Genomic DNA, 13,570 nt, shown 5'->3' with positions numbered 1-13,570 from the left:
CTGAGAAGCTTCCAAGTTTCTGCTGAGAAGCTTCCAAGCTTCTGTTGAGAAGCTTCCAATCTTCTGCTGAGAAGCTTCCAAGTTTCGGCTGAGAAGCTTCCAAGCTTCTGCTTAGAAGCTTCCATGCTTCTGCTTAGAAGCTTCCATGCTTCTGCTGAGAAGCTTCCAAGCTTCTGCTGAGAAGCTTCCAAGCTTCTGCTGAGAAGCTTCCAAGCTTCTGCTGAGAAGCTTCCAAGCTTCTGCTGAGAAGCTCTCAAGCTTCTGCTGAGAAGCTCCCAAGCTTCTGCTGAGAAGCTGCCAAGCTTCTGCTGAGAAGCTCCCAAGCTTCTGCTGAGAAGCTCCCAAGCTTCTGCTGAGAAGCTCCCAAGCTTCTGCTGAGAAGCTCCCAAGCTTCTGCTGAGAAGCTCCCAAGCTTCTGCTGAGAAGCTCCCAAGCTTCTGCTGAGAAGCTCCCAAGCTTCTGCTGAGAAGCTCCCAAGCTTCTGCTGAGAAGCTCCCAAGTTTCTGCTGAGAAGCTCCCAAGCTTCTGCTGAGAAGCTCCCAAGCTTCTGCTGAGAAGCTCCCAAGCTTCTGCTGAGAAGCTTCCAAGCTTCTGCCTGAGAAGCTTCCAAGCTTCTGCCTGAGAAGCTTCCAAGCTTCTGCCTGAGAAGCTTCCAAGCTTCTGCCTGAGAAGCTTCCAAGCTTCTGCTGAGAAGCTTCCAAGCTTCTGCTGAGAAGCTTCCAAGCTTCTGCTGAGAAGCTTCCAAGCTTCTGCTGAGAAGCTTCCAAGCTTCTGCTGAGAAGCTTCCAAGCTTCTGCTGAGAAGCTTCCAAGCTTCTGCTGAGAAGCTTCCAAGCTTCTGCTGAGAAGCTTCCAAGCTTCTGCTGAGAAGCTTCCAAGCTTCTGCTTAAAAGCTTCCAAGCTTCTGCTTAAAAGCTTCCAAGCTTCTGCTGAGAAGCTTCCAAGCTTCTGCTGAGAAGCTTCCAAGCTTCTGCTGAGAAGCTTCCAAGCTTCTGCTGAGAAGCTTCCAAGCTTCTGCTGAGAAGCTTCCAAGCTTCTGCTGAGAAGCTTCCAAGCTTCTGCTTAAAAGCTTCCAAGCTTCTGCTGAGAAGCTTCCAAGCATCGACTGAGAAACTTCCGTGCGTCGGCTGAGAAGCTTCCAAGCTTCTGCTGAGAAGCTCCCAAGCTTCTGCTGAGAAGCTCCCAAGCTTCTGCTGAGAAGCTTCCAAGCTTCTGCCTGAGAAGCTTCCAAGCTTCTGCTGAGAAGCTTCCAAGCTTCTGCTGAGAAGCTTCCAAGCTTCTGCTGAGAAGCTTCCAAGCTTCTGCTGAGAAGCTTCCAAGCTTCTGCTGAGAAGCTTCCAAGCTTCTGCTTAAAAGCTTCCAAGCTTCTGCTGAGAAGCTTCCAAGCTTCTGCTGAGAAGCTTCCAAGCTTCTGCTGAGAAGCTTCCAAGCTTCTGCTGAGAAGCTTCCAAGCTTCTGCTGAGAAGCTTCCAAGCTTCTGCTGAGAAGCTTCCAAGCTTCTGCTGAGAAGCTTCCAAGCTTCTGCTTAAAAGCTTCCAAGCTTCTGCTGAGAAGCTTCCAAGCTTCTGCTGAGAAGCTTCCAAGCTTCTGCTGAGAAGCTTCCAAGCTTCTGCTGAGAAGCTTCCAAGCTTCTGCTGAGAAGCTTCCAAGCTTCTGCTGAGAAGCTTCCAAGCTTCTGCTGAGAAGCTTCCAAGCTTCTGCTGAGAAGCTTCCAAGCTTCTGCTGAGAAGCTTCCAAGCTTCTGCTGAGAAGCTTCCAAGCTTCTGCTGAGAAGCTTCCAAGCTTCTGCTGAGAAGCTTCCAAGCTTCTGCTGAGAAGCTTCCAAGCTTCTGCTGAGAAGCTTCCAAGCTTCTGCTGAGAAGCTTCCAAGCTTCTGCTGAGAAGCTTCCAAGCTTCTGCTGAGAAGCTTCCAAGCTTCTGCTGAGAAGCTTCCAAGCTTCTGCTGAGAAGCTTCCAAGCTTCTGCTGAGAAGCTTCCAAGCTTCTGCTGAGAAGCTTCCAAGCTTTGGCTGAGAAGCTTCCAAGCTTTGGCTGAGAAGCTTCCAAGCTTCTGCTGAGAAGCTTCCAAGCTTCTGCTGAGAAGCTTCCAAGCTTCTGCTGAGAAGCTTCCAAGCTTCTGCTGAGAAGCTTCCAAGCTTCTGCTGAGAAGCTTCCAAGCTTCTGCTGAGAAGCTTCCAAGCTTCTGCTGAGAAGCTTCCAAGCTTCTGCTGAGAAGCTTCCAAGCTTCTGCTGAGAAGCTTCCAAGCTTCTGCTGAGAAGCTTCCAAGCTTCTGCTGAGAAGCTTCCAAGCTTCTGCTGAGAAGCTTCCAAGCTTCTGCTGAGAAGCTTCCAAGCTTCTGCTGAGAAGCTTCCAAGCTTCTGCTGAGAAGCTTCCAAGCTTCTGCTGAGAAGCTTCTCAAGCTTCTGCTGAGAAGCTTCCAAGCTTCTGCTGAGAAGCTTCCAAGCTTCTGCTGAGAAGCTCCCAAGCTTCTGCTGAGAAGCTCCCAAGCTTCTGCTGAGAAGCTCCCAAGCTTCTGCTGAGAAGCTCCCAAGCTTCTGCTGAGAAGCTCCCAAGCTTCTGCTGAGAAGCTCCCAAGCTTCTGCTGAGAAGCTCCCAAGCTTCTGCTGAGAAGCTCCCAAGCTTCTGCTGAGAAGCTCCCAAGCTTCTGCTGAGAAGCTCCCAAGCTTCTGCTGAGAAGCTCCCAAGCTTCTGCTGAGAAGCTCCCAAGCTTCTGCTGAGAAGCTTCCAAGCTTCTGCTGAGAAACTTCCAAGATTCTGCTGAGAAGCTTCCAAGATTCTGCTGAGAAGCTTCTTAGATTCTGCTGAGAAGCTTCCAAGATTCTGCTGAGAAGCTTCCAAGCTTCTGCTGAGAAGCTTCCAAGCTTCTGCTGAGAAGCTTCCAAGCTTCTGCTGAGAAGCTCCCAAGCTTCTGCTGAGAAGCTCCCAAGCTTCTGCTGAGAAGCTTCCAAGCTTCTGTTGAGAAGCTTCCAAGCTTCTGCTGAGAAACTTCCAAGATTCTGCTGAGAAGCTTCCAAGCTTCTGCTGAGAAGCTTCCAAGCTTCTGCTAAGAGGCTTCCAAGCTTCTGCTGAGAAGCTTCCAAGCATCTGCTGAGAAGCTTCCAAGCTTTTGCTGAGAAGCTTCCAAGCTTCTGCTGAGAAGCTTCCAAGCTTCTGCTGAGAAGCTTCCAAGCTTCTGCTGAGAAGCTTCCAAGCTTCTGCTGAGAAGCTTCCAAGCTTCTGCTGAGAAGCTTCCAAGCTTCTGCTGAGAAGCTTCCAAGCTTCTGCTGAGAAGCTTCCAAGCTTCTGCTGAGAAGCTTCCAAGCTTCTGCTGAGAAGCTTCCAAGCTTCTGCTGAGAAGCTTCCAAGCTTCTGCTGAGAAGCTTCCAAGCTTCTGCTGAGAAGCTTCCAAGCTTCTGCTGAGAAGCTTCCAAGCTTCTGCTGAGAAGCTTCCAAGCTTCTGCTGAGAAGCTTCCAAGCTTCTGCTGAGAAGCTTCCAAGCTTCTGCTGAGAAGATTCCAAGCTTCTGCTGAGAAGATTCCAAGCTTCTGCTGAGAAGCTTCTAAGCTTCTGCTGAGAAGCTTCCAAGCTACTGCTGAGAGGCTTCCAAGCTTCTGCTTTCACTCGTAGCTTAAGGTAAAGCTGTCGTAAGGAGCTTACTCAAAAAAGCTTAAACTTAAGCTTTTTAGAGTGCTTTTCAAGCCTCTTGTGGAAGCTTCTCCAAGTATCTTGTAGAAACTTTAAGTAAACGATTATCCGGCATCTCGTTGGAACTTCTTCGGCTTCTAGTGAAAGCTTCTGTAAGCTTCTCTTCTATAAGAAGCTTTTAACTATAGAAGGCTTCCTATGGAAGCAGTGGACAGCTTTTTATAAATGGTTTCTATAACATCTGGAAGCTATTGTAAGCTGCTTGTGAAGATTCCCATGTAGTTATTCTAGACTGTTTGGGTAGATTTTGCAAGTTTCTCGTGGTTTTTTTTTTTGAAGCTTCTCAAGTAAAATTATCAAAGCTCCTTATAGAAACTTTTCCAAGCATTTTATGGAAGCTTTTTGTGAATGTTATTCCAAATATCTCAAGGAAGCTTTTTCCAAGCATCTTGTGGAAGCTATTCCATGCTTCTGATGGAAGCTGTTCCCAGCTTCTGATTGAAGCTTTTCCAAGCTTCTGATAAAAGCTCTTACAAGCTTCTGATGGAAGCTTTTCTAAGCTTCTGATAGAAACGTTTCCAAATTTCTGATGGTAGATTTTTGAAGCCCCTGGTGGAAGGCTTTCAAAGCTTCTTGTTGAAGCTTTTCCAAGCTTCTGGTAGAAGATTTTCAAAGCCTCTGGTGGAAGCTATTCCAAGCTTCTGGTCCAAAGCTTTTGGTGGAAGTTTTTCCAAGCTTTTTCCAGCTTCTGATGGAAGCTTTGCCAAGCTTATGATGGATTTTTTTTCTAATTTCTAATGGAAGCTTTTCCAAGCTTATGGTGGAACTTTTTTCATGCTTCTGATGGAAGCTTTTCCAAGCTTTTGGTGGAAGCTTTCTTAAGCTTCTGATGGAAATTTCTCTAAGCTTCTGATGGAAGTTTTTCTAAGCTACTGGTGGAATCTTTTCCAAGCTATTGGTGGAAGCTTTTCCAAGCATTCGATTAAAGCTTTTCCAAGCATTCGCTGGAAGCTTTTCCAAGTTTTGGTGAAAGCTTTTTTAAGCGCCTGATGGAAACTTGTCTAAGCATCTGATGGAAGCTTTTCTAAGCTAATGGTGGAAGCTTTTCCAAGCTACTATTGGAAGCTTTACCGAGCTTCTGGTGGAAGCTTGTTAAAGCTACTGGTGGAAGCTATTCTAAGCTACTTGTGGAAGCTTTTTCAAAGTTTCGGTGGAAGCTTTCCCAAGCTTCTGGTGGGAGTTTTTCCAAGCTTCTGATGGAAATTTTTCCATGTTTCCGATGGAAGCTTTTCCGAGTTTCCAATGAAACCTTTTCCAAGCATTCTATGGTACCTTTCCCAAGCTTCTGATGGAAGTTTTTCCCAAGCCTATGATGGCAGCATTTCCCAGCTTCTGATAACAGGGTCGAAGGCCATTAGGCCGAAAGGGCCGTTAGGCCGAAAGGGTCGTTAGGCCGAAATAGCATTTGATCATTTACAACAACTTCAAATGGATAACACATTCATCAGTTTTTTTCCTTCTTTTAATCAAAGGCTGTTCTTTCTAGTTATACGTCACAGTGATTATTGTGGTTTTCTAGGTAATGCAAACTCGCCTGATCTAACAACTAACATTCCATTCGACCTAAAAATAGATCCAGCGGCTTCTAGGTGATGCAAATTATACTGACTTATCCCTGTTAATTACCCATGCCGTAAGGTCGGAATTATCGGCCCTTTTCAGCCTAATGACCCATTCGGCCAGTGATGATAGACTCACATTCAAATGTCAATAAAAACGCTCTCCCGTGAGAGCATACTCATTAGAGATCTGCTTCGCAAATATCACGCTTGAGATTTTGATGCAAAATCACTCAATCAACTCAAACCGTAAAAAATTATTCAATCGCGAAACACGTCAAAAACTCATGAAACCCGAATGTTGTTGTTTACGTTAGAAAGGATTACTATAATTGTACAAGGATAATAAGAAATTATTGCCGTGTGTGAGTGAACTGTGGAAATACGAGACAATGAGTCAAAAAGGTGAGCCAACTCATCACTGACTTTTTGACTGCTGAGTTGCGTAATTGACATCTCACGCATGAAAAATCTCAAGCGTGAGTTATGAGAAATTGAGTTTTTCACAACACTGTATTCGGCCTAACGACATTCGGCCTAACGGGATAGAACCTATTACTAAGCTGATCAGTAAACAAATTAGCTGTAACGGATTGTTTATTTATGTTAACTCGATTAAAAACTTTTACTAGTTTTAACTCATAAAACTGATATTCCATTTGACATTGCTCCTGGTCCATACTGATCACATCAAAATTATTTCAAAAATAGTAGTTCAGACGTTATCAAGTATAGTTCATCAAAATTGTCCATGGATTTCACGTATTTTTTATACAATTCGGACGCCACACTATCAAACCTTCAAAACGAAACAACCTCAATCGACACAGTCAAAAAAAATCAACCAGATCACAGAAAAAAAAATCCAAACCGATTCAACGGCGAACAAGCAGCTCAACACGATTTGTGTCACATTTGCATTTGCATTATCCAAGCGTCAAACATAAACTGAAAGGTTATAAAGACTTCAATCCGATGGCTGGTTAGTACTGGTAATGTTACCTCTTTCTCGAGAAACGTGTTTTTAGAGTTGAGAAATGATTCGAGAGAATATGAGATCTACATAAATGTGTATTTTTTCCGAACAGCAGTAGTAGTGGTGGTAGCGGAGAATAATAAATTGGTGAAAATAAATTTCTCGAACAAGATTTTTAGAGAATAAACACAAACGATACGCGGTATGGTGGTGTTCGTGATGAATTGGATTCCAATTGAGTGTGAGGTTTTTAATTGGCAGGTGTTGGTGGCGGTGAGAAAGAATCAAATCAATGAAATGTGTTCATTCTAGTTTTAGAGGTAATTTTTTACAGATAGCTGCAAAATAGTGTTAAGAAAAAAGTAACCTAAGAAAAACAGAAAGTGTGGTAGGAAATTTTGTGAATAAACAGAAGCGATTTGTGACTACAAGAGCTTGGTGCGCACAGGTGAGAAAGAATTTCCTTATTAGTTTTACGGTAACTGTTCCTTAAGTTATTTGTTTAGTAGGTGACGGTTTTGGTTAGTTATTATAATTATACTTCGAAATGAAAAAAAATATGACGAATCTTTGAACCACGACGACGACGACCACAGAGAAAACAGAGAATTAGAAGGCACTACATCTAGAAGAATTGGAAAAAAATGACGTATGATTACCATGAAATAGTTACGGAACTAAAAATAACAAAACAAAAGTTTGATAATTTATAAAAACATCCGTTTATTTTCCAGCAATGAAATATTTTGTCTTACGGTGGTCTACAAGAAAAAAAACTAATTTTTAACGAAAATCAGTACAGAGGACGAAATTGTTGTTAAAACTTAAAAGTTCTTAAAGCACTGTTACTATCCTTAACACTGAGCGTTTTGACTAAAACTGAGATAATAGTGTTACTTTGAAAAACGAAACAGTGTTGGAAAATATCATATCAATTTATCAGTCACTGGCACTTGATCGCTTTTCGCGTCTCTCTTTCCGCGGTTCGCTCTTTCTCTCTTTCGCTTTCTCTCGCCATTCGCGCGTTCTTGCTCTCGTTTTTTTTTTTTTTTTGTTCGTTTGTACATACACAATGCTTGCGGGCGGGAGTGTGATTGTGTTTGTGTGGTGAGAGTAAGCGTTAGCGGGAGAGCTGATTTGTTGGGGTGTGTGTGCGTGTGATGCAGCTTCTGCTCTCTGCTTCCCCTGATGGGCGCACGTCTCTCTGTAGGGTTCGTTCGTGGGGAGGGGTTTGGTTTTGTTGGTAGGAGATTCAGTAGAAGGGAAGCTTGCACAGAGCATTGCTTTTTGTTCGATAACGTGCACTAAAGGAATGCAGCTTGTTTACTTGTTTTGCGTGTTTGTTTGTGTGCGGGTTACGAGGGAATTGTTTCTGTACTACTTTGTTTGATTTTGTTTGCTTAGTTTTTGAGTTTTACACTATGGATCGCTCTGTCAACTACAAAAAACCGAAAAGGAAAAAGAAAAATAAACCAAATGAATATACAACGAAACAAAACGGAAAGGTTCTCGTTTCTTAGGTAAAGAAACTTGTGTTAAATGAAAGAACGAGGAATCATATCATAGGAAACAATAACGAAAATAAAATAAGGAAATAAACTTCAAAAGAAGCGACTAGCACAGCTAAAAAGATAACAAATACTACGCACCTTACTGTAGTGGCTGGATCCGACCGTACGAATACCGTGACCATTGCCATGGTCCATATAGGTTTTTACCTGCGTGTGGCGACTGTTATCGTAGATGCCCTGGCCGCCGGCACCGCCGGTTCCGGCCGCGTTCAGGGCCTGCTGCTGGGAGTTCAGATGGCGACTGGAGTTTGCGCCGCCAGCGCCACCACCTCCCGGGCCACCATCGTTCGTGATCGTGCTGATCGATTGGTTTTCCTTGTTCGATCGACGGGCGACGTACTTTTGCGGTTTCAGTAAGCTGCGGATAAGGATTGGAAGAAGAGAAGTGTTAATCAAAGAAAGTTGGTACACTATGCTGTTACTACCTAATCAGTGGATTACAACAGAACCATATCACGATTATATCGAAATTTGTAACAAATGACAAATTTTGTTAGAAGAACTTTGAGTTGATGGAGGAAATTATAACACAATTAAAACAAAGTCATTTATAATAACAAAAGCTGTTTCAAATTTATTTCAATTTAAAACTAAATTATAACACAATTATTAAAAAAATCTGAGGGTAAAGAAATCAACATATTTTGTAAAAATAATAAGTTGTATTGTTGTTTAAATTGTAACATATTTTGTTTCATTTCTGTTTATTGCATTGTAATTAGCCAGAATTATAACAAATTTTGATTGAAAACCAAATCTGTCACAACTCTGTTGTTATCCATTGGTCGGGTATACGGCAATTTCCATTACCGAGATTCCAGAGCTTTCTAAGAAGTTCCCTAGGGGATCCAGGGATCAATTCTGACCCATGGATCATCTTGAAAACATTTGTTATTTTTTTGAGAACACCTGATCTAAATGTGGGAAATCTTTGACTACTTCGAATCCATTGGAAGCCACTATTCAAAACTAAACAGTATTCGATAAAAATGTGTTCTCTGTTTTTCGATTGGAGAACAAAACACTATGAACACATTTTCCTGTAAATTTTCCTAATTCTGAACGAAAAAACTGCTTTTGAAAATTCTGAAAACAATGACGGATCCTGCCCCCTTAAGCGTAGTGTACTACGGAGTGTAGGTTCGATTTCGTGGAGGTTCGCCCCTGTCGGAGGAATCTTTTCGTCAAACAAAAATTCTTCATCTTCAATGAATGGTTGTTCCGTGTGTCCGTTGTAAAATATAAGTGCAGCCTTTGGTTTAAGACGGTGTATATTGTCTTTTAAATATGGATGAAAAATTCCTCGAAAAATGATTACAAAATGGTATATAACCCGTTTGTGTTCTAAACTAGCTTGCTAGGAATTCACAGAATCTTGCTTAGAATTTTTTGGAGAACTTAGAAGCTAGATATGAATTCACATCTACCCAAGAGCTTGCTAATAATTTTGAAGATAGCGCTTAAATTTTCAAGATTCGATATTGTTGAAAATTCTCAAGTTTCCGATCGAAATTCTCAAAAGTTCAGAAGGACTTTCCAGAGTGCCACTAGCAATTCCCACATTCCGCTTGAAACCTATTCAGATTCCGCAAGATCTTACCAAAAATATTCAAAATTCGATTAAGAATCCGTAGTATTCCTCTAAAAATTCACAGGCTGCCTTAGAAATCTTAGGAGTTTACAAGGAATCGACAGCTTTTGCACAGCATCCACAATATACATTCTCAGGTTCCCGCGAAACCCCTAAGTAATATCCAATAGGAATTCCCAAATTTCGCTCAGTATTTCCAAGAATTCGCTGAAAATTCTCATATTAAAAATATAGGAGTCAAAAAACGTAACGATTCTCCAGAATCCAGTTAGACAACCCCTAGACCCAGCCAGGTCACCAGGATCTCGTAAGGAACATTTTGATAATTTCATGCTTGAATTAAAACACTTGAATTAAATCTTATTATGGCACGTAGTATACTCTTGCTTGAGTAATACTGGAATATAATGTTGGATAGTTTCTTAAAAAAGTAATTTGCTTCTTTTGCTATGGTATGTTCTACATAAGCAATACATGTAATTCTACAATAAAAAGAATAGTGAGCTGAAATGGCGAAACGAAATTGTAGATGAATACTCTGTGTGATTTTTAGACTTTTTGTTCCTCTTATGTCTGAAGAAAACTGACTTTACCAATTACAATTGTCTACCGGCATACTCAAATGGGCTGGTCGTAAAGCGTGAATGCCTGAGAAAAGATAAACGATATTGGAACTCTAGTTGATACTAGTAGATACTCAGATATTAATGACGTCATGAAACGTTGCGGCTATACGGCCATCTAGAATAAAATAAGCGCATACGGTGCTCCTAGAAGCTCGTGACATTTTGAGAAATATCGACGAAAATTGAACTCTGGAATGCGGTAAGCGTGAAGCTGGATTGCTTTTCAAATGACTAAAACAAACGACACAAAAATATTTACAGAAAATGATATTGAAAAATGTTGCCAAAAACGGATCCATTTTGTTGCCAAAATCGGGGGGTGCCAAAAACGGAGCATGCCAAAAACGGAGCGTGCCAAAAACGGAATCCCACTGTATAACAAACCAGAACCAGGTTCTTATTAATTTTCTTCAAACCCGGATCCGACCCGAATCCGAGACAATTATTTAATACCAAACCCGGACCCGAACCGAACCAAACAAAATTTGGTTTTTATATTTTCTAGTGAAAATACATGAACAGTCAAAGCTAATTTTCCTTTACACGCCAAGGGTGAACGCAAAAAAGACGTAGTTTGTATGTTGATTTGGATTTTAGAAAACTAAGTAAATTACATGTTTTGGAAATCATATGATGATTTCGATTATTTTGAGAGTTGCACTTGATGGCATTCAGTAATAGTAATTATCATGGATTGAATTATAGATAAAATTCACTTCACTTAGTAAACTTCTATGTTGGAGACATTTCACGCTCCACTGGGGACGTAAAGTCGTATAAAGCAAGAAAATGAAGATTGATTCAGAGTTTGAATGCTAGTAATGCTATTAGTAAAATACTTCAACTGTTATAAACAATTTATCGAGTGCGTAGAGTTAGGAACCTAAATGCGCAGAATAAGGAGCATTGCAAAAATTAGTGCGCAGAGTTAGGAACACGGACACCCTTGAGAAAAATTAAAAATTTACAATAAAAATCATTACTCAGTGGAGCTTTCATATTTTTTCCTTACACATAAAGTCAATAAGTATTTGCTCCCAAAATTTCAGAGGATTGTGTTTTGTTTTCAATTAATTACAGCTGTTTGAAATTTGAAAACCCTTAAGTGCGCAGAGTATGGGGCCTTCACGGTATATGATGAAACTGAGCACTTGGGTATGTACTTTTCAAACTTGATAATTCGTATTAATAAAGCGGTAAAAGCTTAGTAAATCTGTAATTCTTAGTAATACTGATCATATTGAAACCTTCAATCGCAAAAGTTACTTAAAAAATTGTAGAAAACGATTGTACTCGGATATTACCTTAGATATAATGTCACAAGTTTCAGGCATAAAGGACGATTTTGGACACCTTACGAAATTATACCATGATTACTATGCTTTTTTATTGGAAGGACTTTCTTCCTGATATTTGGCTACTTCTTTTTCAGGTAAAATTACAGCCATTGTCAAAGAAATTTCTTTGGAAAAAGCATCAAAGAATTCAACAAAAAAATTCTCACAAATTTCAATTTGGATTATTAAATGTATTTTTCCAACAGTTCTTTCTCCAGGAACTACTCTAATATTTCTCCCAGAACTTTCTCAAATGTTTTATCAAAATATAAGACTTTAATATCACAAAGAATTAGGTTTTTAAAACTCTTACATTGTTCCTCCAAAAACTAGTCCAAAGATTTTGAAATAGTTTAAGAATTTCATAATTACACCTCCAGTAGGTGAATTCCGGCGCGTATTTTCTTTGAAGCAAAGACAATTTTCTGGCTGGCGAATAATGAAAGAAAATTTCTTCTCTTTGAAGAAATTGTTAACCGGAATTCACCTACATGAATCTCTAAAAATATTGAAGAATTTCTTTGAGTCATAATTTTTTCCTAGAAATTAATTTAGAATTCATAGGATATTACAGAAATACTTAAAATAATGTTTAGGGATCACATACACTTTTTCCAAAATGTATTCATTTTTCCTTAAAATTCTTCACCAAGACTCTTTACTGGTAATTTATTTTAGTTAATTTTTAGAACTCCGATGTGTTGTTTTTTTTTTAATTCATGCAATCGTTCTCAACGAGAAATTTATCTAAGTAAATATTTTTAACGGAACGAATTCTGGAATTGAATAACGCGCTTAAAAAAAATTTCAGATGTTCGTTTTAATGTGTCGTGCCTCCAACAATCCTCGATTCAACTCCACTAAGAATGAGTATTCAATGAATATCTTTCAAGTACTTTTTTCGGAGGTTTGTGCTAACGTAAGAACTTCATGAACACTCGCAGAACGCGAAACAAGAACGGATATAACACATTTTGTTCTTACAGACAATAAAAAAGAATTCAAATATATCTTTTTAGTCGACTGGTTTCGAGCTCGATCTAACCCATCTACGGGACGATGTCCGGCTAACGTTCCAAGTAATCTCACGAACTATCAAAGAATAATTATTATCGAGCAGTTTCCTTCAAATTGAATTCCTGACATATCTGCTTCCATGGATTTTATGGATTCACAAAGATATCTTAGATAATAATCTTCATTATTTTGGGGGAATTTCCTGTATATTCTTAGAACAAAAAATAAACTAGACATATCTGTATGTAAGCTCCTGAATGAAATCCTGAAGTAACGCTTGGAGTTCACGATATTTTCATAAAATCCTGGAAAATTGAAATTGAAGAATCAAAATTAAAATAGATAGCAAAATGGACAAATATCAATATTAGAGCACTTTGCGGTATTATCTTTATTGTTTCCAGAAAAGACATGATAAACAATTCAGGAAATATCCTGTCTTGCAGATTTGTGCTCTTGAAATTTTTACGGTTTTAATCTTCACCTAAATATGAGATTCTTCATTGGTTGTTCTCTATATTTTTCCACAAGATTTTGAAAAGAAGACAATGCTCTAGGAAACTTTAGAACTAAATATCAATAAAGCAAACTACGACAACTTTGAAGAAATTGTTCAAAGAGCACTGTTGATGCTTTTCAATTCAGAAAATTTTGGATTCTAAGAATAAGTGTAGGTAGTAAAGTACAGCTTACATTCATATGCATAAAAGCGTTTTCTCAATCAACTTGATTGATGTTGTAGTATTTAATATTTTTCCCTGACCTCTAGTGAAATTCCCTGACTTTCCCTGACTTTCCAGGTCAATAATCGAATTCCCTGACATTCCCTGACTTTCCAGGTTTTTCCAGGTAGTCGACACCCTGTAAAATACTTTCAATGTAATCTAATCATAGAATCATTCAGAAGAGTTGACGGAATCCATAACAAAAACCATTTATTTGAATAATTCTCAAGTTGTGGTTATCATAAAATAAAAACAAGCATGTTCAGAGGAACCTACGTACTCATAAAGATAAATAAATTGGATGGATTTAAATAAACGGAAGAATCTAAATTCTTCAGATGTCTCAGAGTAGACATATTCTTCAATTCAGTTTCTATTTTGAATCGGTCATTTGCCAAATTTAAAACAACAATTTTCTCCAGAAAGAACTAAAATTCTACAGTTTTGGTCGTATTCTTCGTCCATTTCTATTACCAATTATGATA

The 13,570-nt window shown here is 39.5% G+C and overlaps 1 protein-coding gene across 1 annotated transcript in view; it reads right to left on the bottom strand.

Moving 5' to 3' along the window:
* The window catches only part of LOC5566787 (ataxin-2 homolog), a 176,232-nt gene that overhangs the window by 58,351 nt on the left and 104,311 nt on the right, over positions 1-13,570 (bottom strand). The window contains exon 6 of the mRNA XM_021839170.1: positions 7,868-8,147. Coding sequence (XP_021694862.1) covers positions 7,868-8,147 — 280 coding nt within the window. The remainder of the gene's footprint in view (positions 1-7,867; positions 8,148-13,570) is intronic.

Source organism: Aedes aegypti, chromosome 1 (assembly GCF_002204515.2).
Source record: "Aedes aegypti strain LVP_AGWG chromosome 1, AaegL5.0 Primary Assembly, whole genome shotgun sequence".
In the NCBI taxonomy this organism is placed as follows: Eukaryota; Metazoa; Arthropoda; class Insecta; order Diptera; family Culicidae; genus Aedes; species Aedes aegypti.
This window is presented reverse-complemented; position numbering and strand designations above follow the sequence as displayed.